A 22,472-nucleotide genomic window follows, 5' to 3' on the forward strand; every position below is an offset into this window, starting at 1 on the left:
AGTAAATATGTGCAATTTCTGCATTATTAATGTGATTTTTTTGTCAAAACTTTTTTTGAGTCAATATGTTTGTTATCAGTCATCAAAATAATATCAATCTATGCACTAGTTTTCTATTTTAGATGAGGGACTGTTATGAATGTTATGGAAGTGACAAAAAGACACACGTTTTTGAGAGAAAACATTTGTAGGATTTCAGTGAATTATTTTGCACAAACCAGAAGCCAAAAACAGAACAAATGGAGAAGGGATGACTCTTTTTTAGAACAAAAACAATGCATTTAAATGTAATTTTCATGTGTGCATTAAAGAGGAATATGTACTGTTATGGATGTGACAATTCTGAAATGGTTTTTATATGATTATGAAAAAACATACAAAATGCTTTAAAATCTTTAAGAAAGAGACCTCCACTGGTATAAAAACCACCAAATTTTGACAACTAAGCTATAAATGCAGTGAAAATCTTTGGTAAAAAAAATGTTCATGGTAAGGTTAGCATTTGTAAGGAATTGCCCATATAGTAATGTAATTTACACAGCTGGATTACCAAATGTGTTTTCTGTTTCTCTGTAATATTTATATCTTCATTTTTTAATTCAGATGGAGCCTCGCTTCAGGAGACGGGCTGATGGCAGCCTGAATCTTTCGGACACACTGGAAGCAGCAAAGGTGAAGGAAGCCAACAAAGGAAAGCCTTACACAAGACCCCTGTCCCCGGAGGCTGTGCTGGACAAGATGTCACAGGTGACGTTTTGAATGAACGACGGGCGGAACCCGGCTTCCACATTTTGAATGAACGACGGGCGGAACCCGGCTTCCACATTTCGTTTCCGGGGTTTCCCCGAAGTCAAATTAAGCCTGATTGCGCGCAGGTGGGGATAATTTGCACAGCGGTCGCTGGTAGGCTGACGAGGAGAAGAGTCAGCGTATAAAAAGACCTTTGTAGACATCAAACGGTGTGCTTGTGGTGTACTCGTCTACGCTGTGTTGCTGCTTTGCAGACGGACCAGGCTGGTTGGATCGTGCTATTGGGGAAGAGAGAAGAAAAGGGACAGTCAGTTGACGAAGGAATATTGAGGAGTTTCATCAGCGAAGGAGTGAACACAGAGCCATCAAGAGCGTAGCGAATAACAGTTGTGGACAACTAAGCGTGAGTAACAGATGCGGTACTTATCTGAGCCATACTTGTACGAAGAGTTGTTTTGGTGTGTGCCTTTGTGTTTTTGAGGTCCCTGGCCCCACTGGAGAGGACAGCGTGGGTGAGCCGCGGGTTGACCGGAAGTACGGACGAAGGACCTGATGGGAAGCACCGTTCGCTAGTAGAACAGTGGCCCTGTGGGGAAACAGAAACACAGGTGAGCCAGGGGAGAGAAATCAACACGCCGGGCCTGTGAATACACACATCTTACTCTCATTGGCGGTCCAGTTACTGCCCAACCATCCTCTCGAGGTCGTCGTAGCCAGGTGGCAAGGGCGATTTAAAAACCACGTGAAGTTTATAAGAGTGCTGTGGGTGAGTTTCACTGATTGATGGTGTTTACGCTTTACTTGCTGTGTGTATGCTGTGCTTGTAGCGTTCAAACTGCCTAGCCTCAGACGAGTCGCGAGACGACGACATCCGTTGTGGCCTGGGTCCTAAGGAGAGCGAGAATATTTAGCCCTGTGCCCGGGGTGTGTCCACGAGAGCTTCGTTTATCCCTAGAGCAGACAGTGGTGAAGCCCAGTGAGTATTACCAAGAGTGTACTGTGCGGACTGTGGGTTGTAGCAGTGTATGTACTGACCTTTCCACCAGAAGCTCGTGGTGAGCGGAGCCCCGACGAAAGTTCGCCCCAACTCGTGACCCCGGTTGGTGAAGAAGGAGGGGGAGTTCGGGAAGCGTTCGGCTCCGTGTCATCAGCCCCACTAGTCCCTACGACGCCCGGACAGTTTGAGTGGATGGGCGAAGGAATACGGTGTACCAGCACTGTAGCGAAAGCCCACTGTTTGTAAGGGAAGCTCTGTGTACAAAGATCCCCAGTACTGTGAGTAACGTGACCTGTAAAGTAAACCTGTTCTGTGCTTATAGCAAATACCTGCCTGTACAAGTGAAGCTCTGTGTGTTTACGAACATCCCCAGTACTGTGAGTAACGTGACCTGTGAAGTAAACCTGTTCTGTGCTTATAGCAAATACCTACCTGTACAAGTGAAGCTCTGTGTGTGTACGAAGATCCCCAGTGCTGTGAGTGACGTGACCTGTGAAGTAAACCTGTTCTGTGCTTATAGCAAATACCTGCCTGTACAAGTGAAGCTCTGTGTGTGTACGAAGATCCCCAGTGCTGTGAGTAACGTGACCTGTAAAGTAAACCTGTTCTGTGCTTATAGCAAATACCTACCTGTACAAGTGAAGCTCTGTGTGTGTACGAAGATCCCCAGTGCTGTGAGTAGCGTAACCTGTGGAGTAAACTTGACCTGTATACAAAACTCTTACTTACCTGTTCTGCCGAAGGTCCCGGGTGGACGAACAGCGTTTGACCTCGAAGTACTTTACCTTGTTTGACTTTTGTTTGATTCTGCCTCCAGGAGAAGCGGAGCGCGCCACGGATTGTTGGGCCAGAGCCCCTACGGAGCCCCTGTCCCCAGTCTTTCCCTCAAGTGGCCCTGGAGGCGAAGAAGAGACACATTAGTTTTAAATTGCCCTTTCCCCTTTCCCCCCTTTCCTTTTAAATATTTAATAAAGTTTATTTTAATTATAGTATACTCGTCTGTCTGGTCATTGGGGTGGTCTTGGGAAACTCCTCGAGGTGGAAGAGTTGAGAGGGTTGTGACCCTTAGCATAGTTGGGTCCGCCCTCGGGGTTTGACACAAGGCCAAGAAAAGCTTAAGTCAGCACCATGGAGATCCAGCTAACAGAAAGCACCTGCTGGGTTTCTTTGAAATCTAGTTTGGTATCTTTCGTGGGCAAACATTCAGGTGGGTGGCAGAAAATGCACTAGGGTATGCTGCTTACCTGGTTGCATCTATGAAGAGGGACACCACAGGAGGCAGCAAAGACTCCCAAGAACATGCCCACAACAAGGGGAGTTTCAGGGAGTATATTGAGCTCTTTCCTTCTGGCAAAATTGCCATTGCCATGAAGGAAGAGCAGAATGATGCAAAAGCTTCCAAGCAAGCTGCCCCTACTCAGCACGCTGCACCCACCCAGCATGCTGCACCTACCCAGCAAGCTGCACCCACCCAGCACGCTGCCACCACCCATGCTTCCACTGCCTCTCTACGCTCCCTCTTGGTTGGGAAGTTGCCTGACCAAAGAACCCTGACCAAGATCATAAAAAGGATAGTTTCCCCCATCAAAACCACACCTTGTAAGCAAACACTTATGTGTAAAATAGTTGGTTTGTTTTTAGTATTTGTTGCTGTTCAGGAGTCATGTTTAATTGTCCCGTGTTTTGTTTTGTAGCTTTGGCCCAGGCACGTGCACGCCCCTCTGCCACCCTCACCCACCCAACTGTGTCTATTGAGGGAGCCACAGGGCCCACAGCCACCCTCACCTACCCGACTGTTTCCATTGAAGCCGCCGCAGGGCCCTCAGCTACCCTAACCCACCCCTCTGTGTCTACTGAGATAGATGACAGCACACAACAAAATATTCAAGTTTACTTTACAGGCATAATAAAGTAAAGTAAAACAATGGGTGGGTTGCACCAACAAAGATTAGGCCCAAACATTAAATCTTGTTTAAAAATAAACAGGGTTACATTTAAATTGTCATTTTGATCCAGGTTTAAATTTTACATTAAACCTAGATTATCTGTTGTCCCTGTACTTTAAACTCTGTTTTCAATCTCAATTAGGGATTAACTTTAAACGTGCATAGGAGGTTTAAAGATTTTTTTTACAATTAAATGTGTAGATAAATGATCAGAAACAGACACTGCGAGCGTGGTGGTGCTATTCAAAGATGCGTTTCTTAAAATGTCTCAACAGAGTAAGTTTAGCGGCACATTAAGATGTTTTATTGGCTTTGAAGCATCAAGTCCGGGATACCCTCCCTATCCTACAGTACATACATAGACTTTTTTTAAATACACAGCATAGAGGTCGATCACTCAAAAAGTATATTAATAGCACAGAGAATGAACAGACACGGCGGCATGACAAATGCGCTGGCACATCATTATATCACAATATCTGAGCTTGTTTCCTGCCACATTGCTCCTTTAATCAATACAATAGACTGTTTTAATAGATTGTCAAATGTTATTATTTTGAATCAACCCTTTAGATTTCCGATTTATGTAAGTAGTGATTTATAATACAAAAATTACTTTTCCTTTGCCTGCATAAACTGTTTGTTTTCTTTTGAATAACAACGTCAACATTGTTGCTGTTTAATTACAGCAAATTCATTGTGCCGGACAAAATAAAACACAGATGAAGGGTGTAGTTAAGGTTTTAATCTAAGATTTGTTAATCTGTGTTTAAATTGAAGTAGTGCAACACAAGTCAAATTAAAATTAAACTAAGATCAACAAACCCTGGATAGCTCTAAACTGTTTTTCAAACTCTAGGTTTAATTTAAGCCTTGTTGGTGCAACAATGTGAATTAGTGTTTATGTTTTTTTCCAGCACAACGAGTCTGTCTTCCAGCTGGATGGATACACACCCTGCCTGAAGTGGACCAAAGGTGGATTTCCAAGGCCCTGTTCAGATGGGCTGCACCAGGCCGTCCTGAGCTGATCTATAACAGGGTGGACAAACTTTGGTGGTATCCTCCATCGGTGCCACTGAAGACCAGTAGTGCTCCTTCCTTGGAGAATTACTTTGGCCATCCTCTGCTGCTCTGGATGCCACGAAAGCTGTGGCAATTGAAGCTGACCTGTCCACATCCAGACTGTCAGAAAGATCTTCTGACCTCAGCTGGCCTGCATCAAAAGATCAGGGTGGTGATTGCTTTGAATAGTGTGTACTTTGTGGCATCTGAGTACCTGCCCTGCCGAAGATGTAAGAGGAAGGTCATCAGCTGGAGCCATGATATCGTCTCCCAACTCGACATTGGCCACAGAGTGCAGTTCCCCTGCATTCTAACATCAAAACTTGCATGTGACTTTCAGGTAGTATGTTTGATGCGTCAACGAGGTCTGGGAAACAGCAGCAGCCAGATCCAGCCAAGCTGCAGGAGCGTCATGCTGAGGTCTGGTTGCAAAAAACAGTCCAATATCTTACAGATTGCAAGGGGATTGCCAGTGCTGTCACATCAAGCCTGATACTGCCTGTGACATTTGAACCGCTTCCTACAATGCCTTCTGTCCCTAAGCACCGGTGGCTGATGCAGGTCTATGCCCAGGATGTCCTGCAACGGCTGGATGAGATCAAGGCCGCTATAACATCACAATATGGTCGGATCTTAAAAATGGATTCCACAAAAAAAGTAGCCAGAAAACTAGAAGGACCCAGCTATGGCACCGCTGCCTGGGCAACCAATGTTGGAAATGAGCATGGACAGGTGATCATGTCCGTGCTCACAGCAAGTGTGGGTTTTGGTCTTGGGCCAATGATTGAAGGCCTCATTAGGAGATACAGAGTGGCTGGGGTAGCTCCTCCCGAGGTACTGTATGTGGACCGAGACTGCTGTGGCAACACTCTTCTGAGGAGGATGTTTGAAGAGTGGGAGCAAATGACCATCCGGTTGGATATATGGCACTTTATGCAGAGATTTTCTGTGGGTTGCACCACCGACTGTCACCCGTTATATGCCACATTTATGAGTCGCCTCAGCCACTGTATTTTCATGTGGGACCAGGACGACCTGACGGCCCTGAAGATGGCAAAGCGTGCAGAGCTAGAAGCTGACTGGAGACCATCATCTGAGGCGGATGTACTGCGCCGTATCAGCCGTAGCGAGCTAGCCCTACATTGCAGGAGAACCACTCGTGGGACCAAGGAGACCCTGACGATGATTGAGAGCCTCATTCAGGCCTTTGAAGGAGATGCTGGTCGTGATATTCTGGGAGTCTCTTTAATAAACTCAGCCCGGATGAGTGAGATCATAAAGTCCCAGCGAAAGCATGTGGCCTGCATCCAGGATCCTCAAGGTGTGCAGCTCTACATGCAGACGGGCACTTTAATGAAGGGAGGGCACCGTCTGCCAACTTACCGCTGTGCCAGAGGTTCTACTTCGCTCGAGTCTTTTCACCTGCACCTCAACAGATTCATCCCAGGTAAGTAATTTTAGTCACATAATTTTTTTAATAAGATTTTACTTAATTATATATTGAAATAATTATGAGAATAGCAAGAACAGTTATTTATGTATTTATATGATTTTTTTATGTACAGGCACGCTGGCAAGTGACACCTTTTTTCAGGCGTATCTTTTGGATGGACTTGCAAGGTGGAATGAGGACCGGGCTGTGGCAGCAACAACTGATGACCAGCAGCCACATTCCTACAGTCATCTTCTCCGTCATGCTGCCAATATTCTTGCAGAGGAGGTCATGGGCATGAAAATCAGCCCTTATGTTGGGCCAAGAAAGTACACTGGTAGATAACTGTTTGTTGTTTTTGGTGACAATTACACACACACACACACACACACACACACACACACACACACACACACACACACACACACACACACACACACACACAAACAGTGTTATAATAAAGAGTAATAATATAATATTCTGATATATTATCTAATTGTCATTGTTTTAATATTTTAAAGGTGAACTTATCGGAGTAGAGTATCTTTACCAGCAAACTGGTAAAGTTCTGCAGGACTACAGATTGGCCATTGAAGAGTCTGAGACCACTGAGGTTGCTATAGAGGTGGAGGAAGCTTATGATGAACTTGAGGAGTTTCAAGACATCACTGTCCCCACCTTTGACACAGAGCGGATACCTTCTGCTGCTTCACAAGCATCAGTGTCTGCAGCATCATCTTCAACCCCTCCGGCAACCAGACCCAAGTCATCACTGTATGTGTCCCCTACATTACCAGTGAGATCTCCTGTCACCAGCTCTACATCATCACTGTCTGTGGTCCCTCCAATACCAGTCACATCTTCTGTTTCCAGCTCACTGCACACTCAGCCAGCACTATCTCCTGGCGCACATAGCTGTGAGTTTTACCAAAGTATTTTTATTGAGAGTTGTTTGTTGTCACACTAACTCTAAATGAATATTTGTCATATTGAAAGATAAATACAAATGTAAACTAAATATTTACCTTTTTCATGTAGCCCCAGGTAACCAAGGGTCCACAGAAACTGACTTTCCATCATCTGAAGAGAACCCTTTGCATGATGTAAGGGCACGGTTTCTTTTTTAATGTACATATACATGTATGCAAACAAATTCTGGGTTATGTTGGCTGTGCTTTCATGTGAATATTTGTATTCATTGGTGCTTTCAAAAGTTGCTAAATGATCTTTCATTTTAGGATTGTGTTGGACCCGATAATATTGAAGGTTATGGAGCTGTGCAGGACTTGGCAGAGTATTTGTTCAAACTTAGAGAACACCGTCTGGCCTTAACTGGAGAAGAGTCTGATCAAATCATCAACCTATGGCAGGCATTGGGGGAGTTTGATAAAAAAAAAGACCACTTACTCACCACGTCACCAAACCAACCTAAAACAGGGACGATTCAGGGCCAGTAAGAAGAATGTGGCACCTGGTGTGGAGAGCACCAGAAGGTATGCTAAATTTAGCAAATACAGGGTTTTGATTTGTTTAAGGGTTTTGATTTTTATAAAAAGATATATATTTAGTAAAACCTGACGAATTATGACTAGCTTATCTTCCTGCAGCCTGTTAAAATCATACTTGGCCTAGATATAACAAAAATTGTTAGTTGTGATTTACGTTTAATGCTGATTTTATGTTATGTAAGTTACATTCCTATGGACACAGTTCTAACCATACATCGTTGAAAAAACACAGACCGGGGTCATTATAGAGTGCCACAGGGATGACATATTTTTGTTGGCTGACCCTCTCAAAAAAGCCAGTTTATTTTTCTCATAGACTTTTGGATTATCACAAAAATAATCTCTGTGTTTAACAACAGTTTAAGACACTTTTTGTCCAAAGCTGTGATAATGCCACAACACAGTAAAACAGTAGATACCTAATTTATTGATATGATATTTCAACATCGACCCAGAAAACAAACAAGACAACATAACTCTGCACAGATATTAAAAATTTACATCTAGACAACACAAAGCAAATCTGACAGAATAGAACAATAAACTCAACAGAGAAAAGTTCACACACTGAAAACAATCTTACATTAATAATATGTATTCTGCTGTAATTTGTAGGTGTTTCATTGGGCATCATAGTCCTGCACAGAGGCCTGACTGCAACAGAGTGGTGGAGGGCATCTTCACAAGGCTCTGTGCTCTCTACCAAAACGCGGTGCGCGTTGAGGGACAGAGGGTCGACCGCTTCGCAATGATTGCACGGGTCTACAGACATATCCGAGAGTGCATCCTCACCAATGATAGGGTGATGAGAGAAACCACCATCCAGCTTCCACAGATGAACGCTTCAACAATCTCAGACTGGTGAGTAAATTAGCATTGTTACCGCTATACCAAAACATGAACCCTCTGTATAGCCCTCAGCTGCTTTAAGTGATTGGCACGGTTGACTGAATGTAACTGTGGGTGCTTTGACAGGTCTAGATACAAATCAGCAAGAGTCCAACTTTTGTTTACCTTTCTATTATGAAAGATATGATTTATTGCTTACGACATGGACTTTAACAGACTGTAAGAATCCATAATCCAATGTTAATTTCAATGAAAGTAGTCATTTTACAAAAGCAACATGACACTAGGGTGTGATCAATTGCTATATGATATCAGCTGTGTAATGCTGCTGCATTATAGTCGTGATTAAACAGTAGATGATCACAGCACTTTTTTATTTTTGTTTAAATGGTTATTAATACTGGTTGTTTTATGTTTTTCCAGGTTCTCCAAGCGTTACAAGTCACAGGATGTGAGGGTTACAAAGCAGGGTATCAATTTCCCAGATGCACCCATGGCTGGACCTGAGAAGCTTCCTGCGGCTTTGCAGAAAGGGCCGACCCTATTTCCAGGGAGCTTGGCTGAGCCTCACCTTTTTGTCCTGCCAAGAAACACTGCTGGGGAGGCAAAACTGAAGAGGAGGTCACAACCTCCAGCTATCTCCCAGGCACCACCATCACATCAAAAACTCCCTATCATTGCACCAGCAATACCCGTCTCTCTGCCTTTCATTTTGCCCTCCCTGCAGCTTCCGACAGTTGTAGATACATCATCTTCAGTGCCTGGAACTTCACAGGTGGTGTTCTTTAACGTACCTTTACCTTCTGCTATGCCACCATCCGCTCAGACACAAACATCCAGTCAAGCTGTACCTTACTCCACTCAGCAGTACAGGAAGAGAAAACAGATGAGGGAGGACACTGGAACTGTCACACGCAAATATGTGAGGAAGACAGATGTTATTCTTTGTAGAAAGTGCAACAAAGAGAGAAAGCCACCATCACATCTTCAGTACTTTGGCAACTGGTACTGCAAAGAGACTGAGACTCAGTCATATGCTGAATGGAGGGCTGTGCTGGAGGGACGTGGTTATAGAAAAAAAAAAAACAGGAAATGACAATCCTCCAGCTCCTTAAAAATTTCACATTTTATATACACACTGTAAATAATACACACACTATACACACTGTAAATAATGTTAAGTTTATTTTGTTTATGGTCAAGTTTTTTATTGTTATTGTTTAGGATGACCTTTCAAAGTTGCACTACTGTGATAAATGTTTGTTTTGATTTAAAAAAAAAATTTAGTCTGACATGTCAAAGGTGCACTGCAAATTTTTGTTTTTGTTATTATTATTATTATTATTATTAACATTGATACGTCAGAATTGCACTACTATGTTTAATGTTTATTTTATTAATGTTTATTATTTATTATTTTATTTTAATAACATTGCTGTTCTGTTTTTTTATTTACCTTAAAAATCTATGCAAATAATAAATGTTTAATCCTTGCCCTCACATTGTTTCTGTGTCTATTTATATAATCTATTAATTTGGCTACTCTATACTTAACGAATAAACAATATTTTGTAGCTGTAAACACAAAAACAAGTCTTTAATCAATAAAACACACCATAAAAACAGGGACAGTCCTGTTTATAGTTTTTATTCCGTTATTAAAAGTGTCCAATTACAGTGCTGGGGGGCTGATTTACAATTGATTAAAGTGCGGGAGACAGTGATGATGACACATGCGTGCACTAGCAGCGTCAAACTGACACGTCACACGAATTCCACCACTGGTCTGAGCAAGGCGCGAACTCGCGTCGCTGTGCCTCTTTTGGTTGCTTTACCTCGTCTAACACGCGCCGGCTATAGCGCAGTCGGAAGAGCATGAGACTCTTAATCTCAGGGTCGTGGGTTCGAGCCCCACGTTGGGCGTGTAAGTTGCGTTTCTCGTTGGAGCGTTACCTTGCAGCCCCAAGGCCAAGTGACCTTGAAAAGAGTCCTGACCGAGGCGTCTCTTTGCATTTCTGTTGCAAATGTTGGTTCCGAGGAAATAAGCTCTCCTATGTGGACAGTTGAGACGCCATTCTTCGCGCTGTCCTTGTCGCTCGCTGTCAGACCGCCCTCTGATCCGTCCTCCGCCCTCCCACACCGCTCTCTTGCCCGTCTCTGTGTCGCAATCGGTCAGCGCGTTCGTCTGTTAACCGAAAGGTTGGTGGTTCGAGCCCACCCAGGGACGCTTTTCAGTGACATGGAGGGCACCGCCGCCTCGCGTCACTGTCGTAGCCGTTGATTCGACCGAGCTGTCGGTGACTGAGAGGACAGGGCGTCTTCTCTTTCGGTCGTTCCACTGCACTGAGTTTTTGTAGGGTTTACTCACGGAACTGTCCGAGCAGAGTCTTAAAGCTCGATGACCTGGTGTAGCAAAACAGTTTTAAAGACACACCTTTGTGCCATCCAAAGGCCAACATCCAAGCCTAAGCCGAAACCCGATTGTATGCGTGACTGAAAGCGGATATAGTCTCATCGAAAGCTCAAGCTACAGGAATGTAAGACTGCCTGAGGGGCTGTGGCGCTTCTTGTCATCTGTCATTTTTAACGTGGTTGTGCGCATGCCACAAAACACACTGCTTACGAGGGGCACAAACTGAAAGATGAATGGTGAAGAGGCAGTCACGACCAATGGACAAAAACGTTTCCTCATAAATTCATGCAAGCACTTCATCGATCTTTCTCCGTTTATACCGTCGGCACCGTGATCGGCCGGACCCACTACACAAGATCAACTGGCAAGGACATCGAACGGGTCTGAAAAAATAGCAGCCTCTGTGACTGCTCGAGATGTGCCCGGCTCACATCGATGGTCTTCCCAAAACCAACAAGCATCCGCATCTGCAACGAGCACAGACTCGCCTGCGAGCAAGAGGTTTTGCAGCGGCCCTTAATTATTCTGCCTGCTATGGAAAACTCCAGCCAGAAGCCACTGTGCCTGAGCTTGCCTTTACCCGTGCAACATGCAAGACATCCGTTTGTGCTGTCTCTTCAAGAAGGGAACGCGCTGCAATCGGCCAGGGAACGGCACAGCGTCAGGCCCGGCTAGCTCACTCGGTAGAGCATGAGACTCTTAATCTCAGGGTCGTGGGTTCGAGCCCCACGTTGGGCGTGTCAGTTGCTTTTCTCGTTGGAGCGTTACCTTGCAGCCCCAAGGCCAAGTGACCTTGAAAAAAGTCCTGACCGAGGCGTCTCTTTGCATTTCTGTTGCAAATGTTGGTTCCGAGGAAATAAGCTCTCCTATGTGGACAGTTGAGACGGCATTCTTCGCGCTGTCCTTGTCGCTCGCTGTCAGACCGCCCTCTGATGCGTCCTCCGCCCTCCCACACCGCTCTCTTGCCCGTCTCTGTGGCGCAATCGGTCAGCGCGTTCGTCTGTTAACCGAAAGGTTGGTGGTTCGAGCCCACCCAGGGACGTTGGATGCTTTCAGTGACAGGGAGGGCACTGTCGTAGCCGTTGAGGCGACCGAGCTGTCGGTGACTGAGAGGCCAGGGCGTCTTTTCTTTCAGTCGTTCCACTGCACTGAGTTTTTGTAGGGTTTACTCACAGAACTGTCCGAGCAGAGTCTTAAAGCTCGATGACCTGGTGTAGCAAAACAGTTTTAAAGACACACCTTTGTGCCTTCCAAAGGCCAACATCCAAGCCTAAGCCGAAACCCGATTGTATGCGTGACTGAAAGCGGATATAGTCTCATCGAAAGCTCACGCTACAGGAATGTAAGACTGCCTGAGGGGCTGTGGCACTTCTTGTCATCTGTCATTTTTAACGTGGTTGTGCGCATGCCACACAACACACCGCTTACGAGGCACACAAACTGAAAGACGAATGGTGAAGAGGCAGTCACGACCAATGGACAAAAACGTTTCCTCATAAATTCATGCGAGCACTTCATCGATCTTTCTCCGCTTATACCGTCGGCACCGTGATCCGCCGGACCCACTACACAAGATCGACTGGCAAGGACATCGAATGGGTCTGAAAAAATAGCAGCCTCTGTGACTGCTCGAGATGTGCTCGGCTCACATCGATGGTCTGCCCAAAACCAACAAGCATCCGCATCTGCAACGAGCACAGACTCGCCTGCGAGCAAGAGGTTTTGCAGCGGCCCTTAATTATTCTGCCTGCTATGGAAAACTCCAGCCAGAAGCCACGGTGCCTGAGCTTGCCTTTACCCGTGCAACATGCAAGGCATCCGTTTGTGCTGTCTCTTCAAGAAGGGAACGCCCTTGCTATCGGCCACCGAACAAGGCAGCGTCAGGCCCGGCTAGCTCAGTCGGTAGAGCATGAGACTCTTAATCTCAGGGTCGTGGGTTCGAGCCCCACGTTGGGCGTGTCAGTTGCTTTTCTCGTTGGAGCGTTACCTTGCAGCCCCAAGGCCAAGTGACCTTGAAAAAAGTCCTGACCGAGGCGTCTCTTTGCATTTCTGTTGCAAATGTTGGTTCCGAGGAAATAAGCTCTCCTATGTGGACAGTTGAGACGCCATTCTTCGCTCTGTCCTTGTCGCTCGCTGTCAGACCGCCCTCTGATCCGTCCTCCGCCCTCCCACACCGCTCTCTTGCCCGTCTCTGTGGCATAATCGGTCAGCGCGTTCGGCTGTTAACCGAAAGGTTGGTGGTTCGAGCCCACCCAGGGACGCTGGATGCTTTTCAGTGACAGGGAGGGCACCGCCGCCTCGCGTCACTGTCGTAGCCGTTGAGGCGACCGAGCTGTCGGTGACTGAGAGGCCAGGGCGTCTTCTCTTTCGGTCGTTCCACTGCACTGAGTTTTTGTAGGGTTTACTCACAGAACTGTCCGAGCAGAGTCTTAAAGCTCGATGACCTGGTGTAGCAAAACAGTTTTAAAGACACACCTTTGTGCCTTCCAAAGGCCAACATCCAAGCCTAAGCCGAAACCCGATTGTATGCGTGACTGAAAGCGGATATAGTCTCATCGAAAGCTCACGCTACAGGAATGTAAGACTGCCTGAGGGGCTGTGGCGCTTCTTGTCATCTGTCATTTTTAACGTGGTTGTGCGCATGCCACACAACACACCGCTAACGAGGCGCACAAACTGAAAGACGAATGGTGAAGAGGCAGTCACGACCAATGGACAAAAACGTTTCCTCATAAATTTATGCGAGCACTTCATCGATCTTTCTCCGTTTATACCGTCGGCACCGTGATCGGCCGGACCCACTACACAAGATCAACTGGCAAGGACATCGAACGGGTCTGAAAAAATAACAGCCTCTGTGACTGCTCGAGATGTGCCCGGCTCACATCGATGGTCTGCCCAAAACCAACAAGCATCCGCATCTGCAACGAGCACAGACTCGCCTGCGAGCAAGAGGTTTTGCAGCGGCCCTTAATTATTCTGCCTGCTATGGAAAACTCCAGCCAGCAGCCACTGTGCCTGAGCTTGCCTTTACCCGTGCAACATGCAAGGCATCCGTTTGTGCTGTCTCTTCAAGAAGGGAACGCACTGCAATCGGCCAACGAACAACACAGCGTCAGGCCCGGCTAGCTCAGTCGGTAGAGCATGAGACTCTTAATCTCAGGGTCGTGGGTTCGAGCCCCACGTTGGGCGTGTCAGTTGCTTTTCTCGTTGGAGCGTTACCTTGCAGCCCCAAGGCCAAGTGACCTTGAAAAAAGTCCTGACCGAGGCGTCTCTTTGCATTTCTGTTGCAAATGTTGGTTCCGAGGAAATAAGCTCTCCTATGTGGACAGTTGAGACGCCATTCTTCGCGCTGTCTTTGTCGCTCGCTGTCAGACCGCCCTCTGATCCGTCCTCCGCCCTCCCACACCACTCTCTTGCCCGTCTCTGTGGCACAATCGGTCAGCGTGTTCGGCTGTTAACCGAAAGGTTAGTGGTTCGAGCCCACCCAGGGACGCTGGATGCTTTTCAGTGACACGGAGGGCCTCACGTCACTGTCGTAGCGTTGAGGCGACCGAGCTGTCGGTGACTGAGAGGCCAGGGCGTCTTTTCTTTCAGTCGTTCCACTGCACTGAGTTTTTGTAAGGTTTACTCACAGAACTGTCCGAGCAGAGTCTTAAAACTCGATGACCTGGTGTAGCAAAACAGTTTTAAAGACACACCTTTGTGCCATCCAAAGGCCAACATCCAAGCCTAAGCCGAAACCCGATTGTATGCGTGACTGAAAGTGGATATAGTCTCATCGAAAGCTCACGCTACAGGAATGTAAGACTGCCTGAGGGGCTGTGGCGCTTGTCATCTGTCATTTTTAACGTGGTTGTGCGCATGCCACACAACACACCGCTAACGAGGCGCACAAACTGAAAGACGAATGGTGAAGAGGCAGTCACAACCAATGGACAAAAACGTTTCCTCATAAATTCATGCGAGCACTTCATCGATCTTTCTCCGTTTATATCGTCGGCACCGTGATCGGCCGGACCCACTACACAAGATCAACTGGCAAGGACATCGAACGGGTCTGAAAAAATAGCAGCCTCTGTGACTGCTCGAGATGTGCCCGGCTCACATCAATGGTCTGCCCAAAACCAACAAGCATCCGCATCTGCAACGAGCACAGACTCGCCTGCGAGCAAGAGGTTTCGCAACGGCCCTTAATTATTCTGCCTGCTATGGAAAACTCCAGCCAGAAGCCACGGTGCCTGAGCTTGCCTTTACCCGTGCAACATGCAAGGCATCCGTTTGTGCTGTCTCTTCAAGAAGGGAACGCCCTTGCTATCGGCCACCAAACGGTGCAGCATCAGGCCCGGCTAGCTCAGTCGATAGAGCATGAGACTTTTAATCTCAGGGTCGTGGGTTCGAGCCCCACGTTGGGCATGTCAGTTGCTTTTCTCGTTGGAGCGTTACCTTGCAGCCCCAAGGCCAAGTGACCTTGAAAAAAGTCCTGACCGAGGCGTCTCTTTGCATTTCTGTTGCAAATGTTGGTTCCGAGGAAATAAGCTCTCCTATGTGGACAGTTGAGACGCCATTCTTCGCGCTGTCCTTGTCGCTCGCTGTCAGACCGCCCTCTGATCCGTCCTCCGCCCTCCCACACAGCTCTCTTGCCCGTCTCTGTGGCGCAATCGGTCAGCGTGTTCGGCTGTTAACCGAAAGGTTGGTGGTTCGAGCCCACCCAGGGACGCTGGACGCTTTTCAGTGACACGTAGGGCACCGCCGCCTCATGTCACTGTCGTAGCCGTTGAGGCGACCGAGCTGTCGGTGACTGAGATCTTCTCTTTCGGTCGTTCCACTGCACTGAGTTTTTGTAGGGTTTACTCACAGAACTGTCCGAGCAGAGTCTTAAAGCTCGATGACCTGGTGTAGCAAAACAGTTTTAAAAACACACCTTTGTGCCATCCAAAGGCCAACATCCAAGCCTAAGCTGAAACCCGATTGTATGCGAGACTGAAAGCGGATATAGTCTCATCGAAAGCTCACGCTACAGGAATGTAAGACTGCCTGAGGGGCTGTGGCGCTTCTTGTCATCTGTCATTTTTAACGTGGTTGTGCGCATGCCACACAACACACCGCTTACGAGGCGCACAAACTGAAAGACGAATGGTGAAAGAGGCAGTCACAACCAATGGACAAAAACGTTTCCTCATAAATTCATGCGAGCACTTCATCGATCTTTCTCCGTTTATACCGTCGGCACCGTGATCGGCCGGACCCACTACACAAGATCAACTGGCAAGGACATCGAACGGGTCTGAAAAAATAGCAGCCTCTGTGACTGCTCGAGATGTGCCCGGCTCACATCGATGGTCTGCCCAAAACCAACAAGCATCCGTATCTGCAACGAGCACAGACTCGCCTGCGAGCAAGAGGTTTTGCAGCGGCCCTTAATTATTCTGCCTGCTATGGAAAACTCCAGCCAGAAGCCACGGTGCCTAAGCTTGCCTTTACCCGTGCAACATGCAAGGCATCCGTTTATGCTGTCTCTTCAAGAAGGGAACGCCCTTGCTATCGGCCACCAAACAATGCAGCGTCAGGCCCGGCTAGCTCAGTCGGTAGAGCATGAGACTCTTAATCTCAGGGTCGTGGGTTCGAGCCCCACGTTGGGCGTGTCAGTTGCTTTTCTCGTTGGAGCGTTACCTTGCAGCCCCAAGGCCAAGTGACCTTGAAAAAAGTCCTGACCGAGGCGTCTCTTTGCATTTCTGTTGCAAATGTTGGTTCCGAGGAAATAAGCTCTCCTATGTGGACAGTTGAGACGCCATTCTTCGTGCTGTCCTTGTCGCTCGCTGTCAGACCGCCCTCTGATCCGTCCTCCGCCCTCCCACACAGCTCTCTTGCCCGTCTCTGTGGCGCAATCAGTTAGCGCGTTCGTCTGTTAACCGAAAGGTTGGTGGTTCGAGCCCACCCAGGGACGCTGGATGCTTTTCAGTGACACGGAGGGCACCGCCGCCTCGCGTCACTGTCGTAGCCGTTGAGGCAACCGAGCTGTCGGTGACTGAGAGGCCAGGGCGTCTTCTCTTTCGGTCGTTCCACGGCACTGAGTTTTTGTAGGGTTTACTCACAGAACTGTCCGAGCAGAGTCTTAAAGCTCGATGACCTGGTATAGCAAAACAGTTTTAAAGACACACCTTTGTGCCATCCAAAGGCCAACATCCAAGCCTAAGCCGAAACCCGATTGTATGCGTGACTGAAAGCGGATATAGTCTCAGCGAAAGCTAACGCTACAGGAATGTAATACTGCCTGAGGGGCTGTGGCGCTTCTTGTCATTTGTCATTTTTAACGTGGTTGTGCGCATGCCACACAACACACCGCTTACGAGGCACACAAACTGAAAGACGAATGGTGAAGAGGCAGTCATGACCAATGGACAAAAACGTTTCTGCCGGACCCACTACACAAGATCAACTGGCAAGGACATCGAACGGGTCTGAAAAAATAGCAGCCTCTGTGACTGCTCGAGATGTGCCCGGCTCACATCGATGGTCTGCCCAAAACCAACAAGCATCCGTATCTGCAACGAGCACAGACTCGCCTGCGAGCAAGAGGTTTTGCAGCGGCCCTTAATTATTCTGCCTGCTATGGAAAACTCCAGCCAGAAGCCACGGTGCCTAAGCTTGCCTTTACCCGTGCAACATGCAAGGCATCCGTTTGTGCTGTCTCTTCAAGAAGGGAACGCGCTGCAATCGGCCAGGGAACGGCACAGCGTCAGGCCCGGCTAGCTCACTCGGTAGAGCATGAGACTCTTAATCTCAGGGTCGTGGGTTCGAGCCCCACGTTGGGCGTGTCAGTTGCTTTTCTCGTTGGAGCGTTACCTTGCAGCCCCAAGGCCAAGTGACCTTGAAAAAAGTCCTGACCGAGGCGTCTCTTTGCATTTCTGTTGCAAATGTTGGTTCCGAGGAAATAAGCTCTCCTATGTGGACAGTTGAGACGGCATTCTTCGCGCTGTCCTTGTCGCTCGCTGTCAGACCGCCCTCTGATGCGTCCTCCGCCCTCCCACACCGCTCTCTTGCCCGTCTCTGTGGCGCAATCGGTCAGCGCGTTCGTCTGTTAACCGAAAGGTTGGTGGTTCGAGCCCACCCAGGGACGTTGGATGCTTTCAGTGACAGGGAGGGCACTGTCGTAGCCGTTGAGGCGACCGAGCTGTCGGTGACTGAGAGGCCAGGGCGTCTTTTCTTTCAGTCGTTCCACTGCACTGAGTTTTTGTAGGGTTTACTCACAGAACTGTCCGAGCAGAGTCTTAAAGCTCGATGACCTGGTGTAGCAAAACAGTTTTAAAGACACACCTTTGTGCCTTCCAAAGGCCAACATCCAAGCCTAAGCCGAAACCCGATTGTATGCGTGACTGAAAGCGGATATAGTCTCATCGAAAGCTCACGCTACAGGAATGTAAGACTGCCTGAGGGGCTGTGGCACTTCTTGTCATCTGTCATTTTTAACGTGGTTGTGCGCATGCCACACAACACACCGCTTACGAGGCACACAAACTGAAAGACGAATGGTGAAGAGGCAGTCACGACCAATGGACAAAAACGTTTCCTCATAAATTCATGCGAGCACTTCATCGATCTTTCTCCGCTTATACCGTCGGCACCGTGATCCGCCGGACCCACTACACAAGATCGACTGGCAAGGACATCGAATGGGTCTGAAAAAATAGCAGCCTCTGTGACTGCTCGAGATGTGCTCGGCTCACATCGATGGTCTGCCCAAAACCAACAAGCATCCGCATCTGCAACGAGCACAGACTCGCCTGCGAGCAAGAGGTTTTGCAGCGGCCCTTAATTATTCTGCCTGCTATGGAAAACTCCAGCCAGAAGCCACGGTGCCTGAGCTTGCCTTTACCCGTGCAACATGCAAGGCATCCGTTTGTGCTGTCTCTTCAAGAAGGGAACGCCCTTGCTATCGGCCACCGAACAAGGCAGCGTCAGGCCCGGCTAGCTCAGTCGGTAGAGCATGAGACTCTTAATCTCAGGGTCGTGGGTTCGAGCCCCACGTTGGGCGTGTCAGTTGCTTTTCTCGTTGGAGCGTTACCTTGCAGCCCCAAGGCCAAGTGACCTTGAAAAAAGTCCTGACCGAGGCGTCTCTTTGCATTTCTGTTGCAAATGTTGGTTCCGAGGAAATAAGCTCTCCTATGTGGACAGTTGAGACGCCATTCTTCGCTCTGTCCTTGTCGCTCGCTGTCAGACCGCCCTCTGATCCGTCCTCCGCCCTCCCACACCGCTCTCTTGCCCGTCTCTGTGGCATAATCGGTCAGCGCGTTCGGCTGTTAACCGAAAGGTTGGTGGTTCGAGCCCACCCAGGGACGCTGGATGCTTTTCAGTGACAGGGAGGGCACCGCCGCCTCGCGTCACTGTCGTAGCCGTTGAGGCGACCGAGCTGTCGGTGACTGAGAGGCCAGGGCGTCTTCTCTTTCGGTCGTTCCACTGCACTGAGTTTTTGTAGGGTTTACTCACAGAACTGTCCGAGCAGAGTCTTAAAGCTCGATGACCTGGTGTAGCAAAACAGTTTTAAAGACACACCTTTGTGCCTTCCAAAGGCCAACATCCAAGCCTAAGCCGAAACCCGATTGTATGCGTGACTGAAAGCGGATATAGTCTCATCGAAAGCTCACGCTACAGGAATGTAAGACTGCCTGAGGGGCTGTGGCGCTTCTTGTCATCTGTCATTTTTAACGTGGTTGTGCGCATGCCACACAACACACCGCTAACGAGGCGCACAAACTGAAAGACGAATGGTGAAGAGGCAGTCACGACCAATGGACAAAAACGTTTCCTCATAAATTTATGCGAGCACTTCATCGATCTTTCTCCGTTTATACCGTCGGCACCGTGATCGGCCGGACCCACTACACAAGATCAACTGGCAAGGACATCGAACGGGTCTGAAAAAATAACAGCCTCTGTGACTGCTCGAGATGTGCCCGGCTCACATCGATGGTCTGCCCAAAACCAACAAGCATCCGCATCTGCAACGAGCACAGACTCGCCTGCGAGCAAGAGGTTTTGCAGCGGCCCTTAATTATTCTGCCTGCTATGGAAAACTCCAGCCAGCAGCCACTGTGCCTGAGCTTGCCTTTACCCGTGCAACATGCAAGGCATCCGTTTGTGCTGTCTCTTCAAGAAGGGAACGCACTGCAATCGGCCAACGAACAACACAGCGTCAGGCCCGGCTAGCTCAGTCGGTAGAGCATGAGACTCTTAATCTCAGGGTCGTGGGTTCGAGCCCCACGTTGGGCGTGTCAGTTGCTTTTCTCGTTGGAGCGTTACCTTGCAGCCCCAAGGCCAAGTGACCTTGAAAAAAGTCCTGACCGAGGCGTCTCTTTGCATTTCTGTTGCAAATGTTGGTTCCGAGGAAATAAGCTCTCCTATGTGGACAGTTGAGACGCCATTCTTCGCGCTGTCTTTGTCGCTCGCTGTCAGACCGCCCTCTGATCCGTCCTCCGCCCTCCCACACCACTCTCTTGCCCGTCTCTGTGGCACAATCGGTCAGCGTGTTCGGCTGTTAACCGAAAGGTTAGTGGTTCGAGCCCACCCAGGGACGCTGGATGCTTTTCAGTGACACGGAGGGCCTCACGTCACTGTCGTAGCGTTGAGGCGACCGAGCTGTCGGTGACTGAGAGGCCAGGGCGTCTTTTCTTTCAGTCGTTCCACTGCACTGAGTTTTTGTAAGGTTTACTCACAGAACTGTCCGAGCAGAGTCTTAAAACTCGATGACCTGGTGTAGCAAAACAGTTTTAAAGACACACCTTTGTGCCATCCAAAGGCCAACATCCAAGCCTAAGCCGAAACCCGATTGTATGCGTGACTGAAAGTGGATATAGTCTCATCGAAAGCTCACGCTACAGGAATGTAAGACTGCCTGAGGGGCTGTGGCGCTTGTCATCTGTCATTTTTAACGTGGTTGTGCGCATGCCACACAACACACCGCTAACGAGGCGCACAAACTGAAAGACGAATGGTGAAGAGGCAGTCACAACCAATGGACAAAAACGTTTCCTCATAAATTCATGCGAGCACTTCATCGATCTTTCTCCGTTTATATCGTCGGCACCGTGATCGGCCGGACCCACTACACAAGATCAACTGGCAAGGACATCGAACGGGTCTGAAAAAATAGCAGCCTCTGTGACTGCTCGAGATGTGCCCGGCTCACATCAATGGTCTGCCCAAAACCAACAAGCATCCGCATCTGCAACGAGCACAGACTCGCCTGCGAGCAAGAGGTTTCGCAACGGCCCTTAATTATTCTGCCTGCTATGGAAAACTCCAGCCAGAAGCCACGGTGCCTGAGCTTGCCTTTACCCGTGCAACATGCAAGGCATCCGTTTGTGCTGTCTCTTCAAGAAGGGAACGCCCTTGCTATCGGCCACCAAACGGTGCAGCATCAGGCCCGGCTAGCTCAGTCGATAGAGCATGAGACTTTTAATCTCAGGGTCGTGGGTTCGAGCCCCACGTTGGGCATGTCAGTTGCTTTTCTCGTTGGAGCGTTACCTTGCAGCCCCAAGGCCAAGTGACCTTGAAAAAAGTCCTGACCGAGGCGTCTCTTTGCATTTCTGTTGCAAATGTTGGTTCCGAGGAAATAAGCTCTCCTATGTGGACAGTTGAGACGCCATTCTTCGCGCTGTCCTTGTCGCTCGCTGTCAGACCGCCCTCTGATCCGTCCTCCGCCCTCCCACACAGCTCTCTTGCCCGTCTCTGTGGCGCAATCGGTCAGCGTGTTCGGCTGTTAACCGAAAGGTTGGTGGTTCGAGCCCACCCAGGGACGCTGGACGCTTTTCAGTGACACGTAGGGCACCGCCGCCTCATGTCACTGTCGTAGCCGTTGAGGCGACCGAGCTGTCGGTGACTGAGATCTTCTCTTTCGGTCGTTCCACTGCACTGAGTTTTTGTAGGGTTTACTCACAGAACTGTCCGAGCAGAGTCTTAAAGCTCGATGACCTGGTGTAGCAAAACAGTTTTAAAAACACACCTTTGTGCCATCCAAAGGCCAACATCCAAGCCTAAGCTGAAACCCGATTGTATGCGAGACTGAAAGCGGATATAGTCTCATCGAAAGCTCACGCTACAGGAATGTAAGACTGCCTGAGGGGCTGTGGCGCTTCTTGTCATCTGTCATTTTTAACGTGGTTGTGCGCATGCCACACAACACACCGCTTACGAGGCGCACAAACTGAAAGACGAATGGTGAAAGAGGCAGTCACAACCAATGGACAAAAACGTTTCCTCATAAATTCATGCGAGCACTTCATCGATCTTTCTCCGTTTATACCGTCGGCACCGTGATCGGCCGGACCCACTACACAAGATCAACTGGCAAGGACATCGAACGGGTCTGAAAAAATAGCAGCCTCTGTGACTGCTCGAGATGTGCCCGGCTCACATCGATGGTCTGCCCAAAACCAACAAGCATCCGTATCTGCAACGAGCACAGACTCGCCTGCGAGCAAGAGGTTTTGCAGCGGCCCTTAATTATTCTGCCTGC

The 22,472-nt window shown here is 48.5% G+C and overlaps 1 protein-coding gene and 11 non-coding genes across 12 annotated transcripts; all 12 read left to right on the top strand.

Moving 5' to 3' along the window:
- The first annotated feature begins 6,423 nt into the window (after positions 1-6,423).
- Positions 6,424-10,825, top strand: LOC141282514 (uncharacterized). The gene is made up of 8 exons (XM_073815580.1): positions 6,424-6,524; positions 6,709-7,104; positions 7,226-7,290; positions 7,426-7,481; positions 7,558-7,680; positions 8,311-8,556; positions 8,968-9,611; positions 10,608-10,825. The coding sequence occupies exons 1-8, from the start codon at positions 6,479-6,481 to the stop codon at positions 10,823-10,825; spliced, it is 1,794 nt and encodes a 597-aa protein (XP_073671681.1). The 5' UTR covers positions 6,424-6,478.
- A 2,016-nt stretch (positions 10,826-12,841) lies between these two features.
- Positions 12,842-12,914, top strand: trnak-cuu (transfer RNA lysine (anticodon CUU)). The gene has a single exon. It is a non-coding gene; the product is annotated as a tRNA-Lys (tRNA).
- A 230-nt stretch (positions 12,915-13,144) lies between these two features.
- Positions 13,145-13,218, top strand: trnan-guu (transfer RNA asparagine (anticodon GUU)). The gene has a single exon. It is a non-coding gene; the product is annotated as a tRNA-Asn (tRNA).
- An 858-nt stretch (positions 13,219-14,076) lies between these two features.
- On the top strand, positions 14,077-14,149 carry trnak-cuu (transfer RNA lysine (anticodon CUU)). Its single transcript has one exon. It is a non-coding gene; the product is annotated as a tRNA-Lys (tRNA).
- Positions 14,150-15,300: 1,151 nt separating this feature from the next.
- Positions 15,301-15,373, top strand: trnak-uuu (transfer RNA lysine (anticodon UUU)). Its single transcript has one exon. It is a non-coding gene; the product is annotated as a tRNA-Lys (tRNA).
- A 230-nt stretch (positions 15,374-15,603) lies between these two features.
- trnan-guu (transfer RNA asparagine (anticodon GUU)) lies at positions 15,604-15,677 on the top strand. Its single transcript has one exon. It is a non-coding gene; the product is annotated as a tRNA-Asn (tRNA).
- Positions 15,678-16,527: 850 nt separating this feature from the next.
- Positions 16,528-16,600, top strand: trnak-cuu (transfer RNA lysine (anticodon CUU)). Its single transcript has one exon. It is a non-coding gene; the product is annotated as a tRNA-Lys (tRNA).
- Positions 16,601-18,919: 2,319 nt separating this feature from the next.
- Positions 18,920-18,992, top strand: trnak-cuu (transfer RNA lysine (anticodon CUU)). The gene has a single exon. It is a non-coding gene; the product is annotated as a tRNA-Lys (tRNA).
- A 230-nt stretch (positions 18,993-19,222) lies between these two features.
- Positions 19,223-19,296, top strand: trnan-guu (transfer RNA asparagine (anticodon GUU)). Its single transcript has one exon. It is a non-coding gene; the product is annotated as a tRNA-Asn (tRNA).
- Positions 19,297-20,154: 858 nt separating this feature from the next.
- trnak-cuu (transfer RNA lysine (anticodon CUU)) lies at positions 20,155-20,227 on the top strand. The gene has a single exon. It is a non-coding gene; the product is annotated as a tRNA-Lys (tRNA).
- Positions 20,228-21,378: 1,151 nt separating this feature from the next.
- Positions 21,379-21,451, top strand: trnak-uuu (transfer RNA lysine (anticodon UUU)). Its single transcript has one exon. It is a non-coding gene; the product is annotated as a tRNA-Lys (tRNA).
- Positions 21,452-21,681: 230 nt separating this feature from the next.
- trnan-guu (transfer RNA asparagine (anticodon GUU)) lies at positions 21,682-21,755 on the top strand. Its single transcript has one exon. It is a non-coding gene; the product is annotated as a tRNA-Asn (tRNA).
- The last annotated feature ends 717 nt before the right edge of the window (positions 21,756-22,472 follow it).

Source organism: Paramisgurnus dabryanus, chromosome 8 (genome assembly GCF_030506205.2).
Source record: "Paramisgurnus dabryanus chromosome 8, PD_genome_1.1, whole genome shotgun sequence".
Classification (NCBI taxonomy): Eukaryota; Metazoa; Chordata; class Actinopteri; order Cypriniformes; family Cobitidae; genus Paramisgurnus; species Paramisgurnus dabryanus.

Excerpts from the sequence above, each read along its gene's own strand:
- LOC141282514 (XM_073815580.1), top strand. The coding sequence starts at position 6,479 with ATGGGCATGAAAATCAGCCCTTATGTTGGGCCAAGAAAGTACACTG. Across the intron at positions 7,105-7,225 it reads ATCTCCTGGCGCACATAGCT|CCCCAGGTAACCAAGGGTCC; the intron begins GTGAGTTTTACC and ends TTTTTCATGTAG. Across the intron at positions 7,681-8,310 it reads GGTGTGGAGAGCACCAGAAG|GTGTTTCATTGGGCATCATA; the intron begins GTATGCTAAATT and ends TGTAATTTGTAG.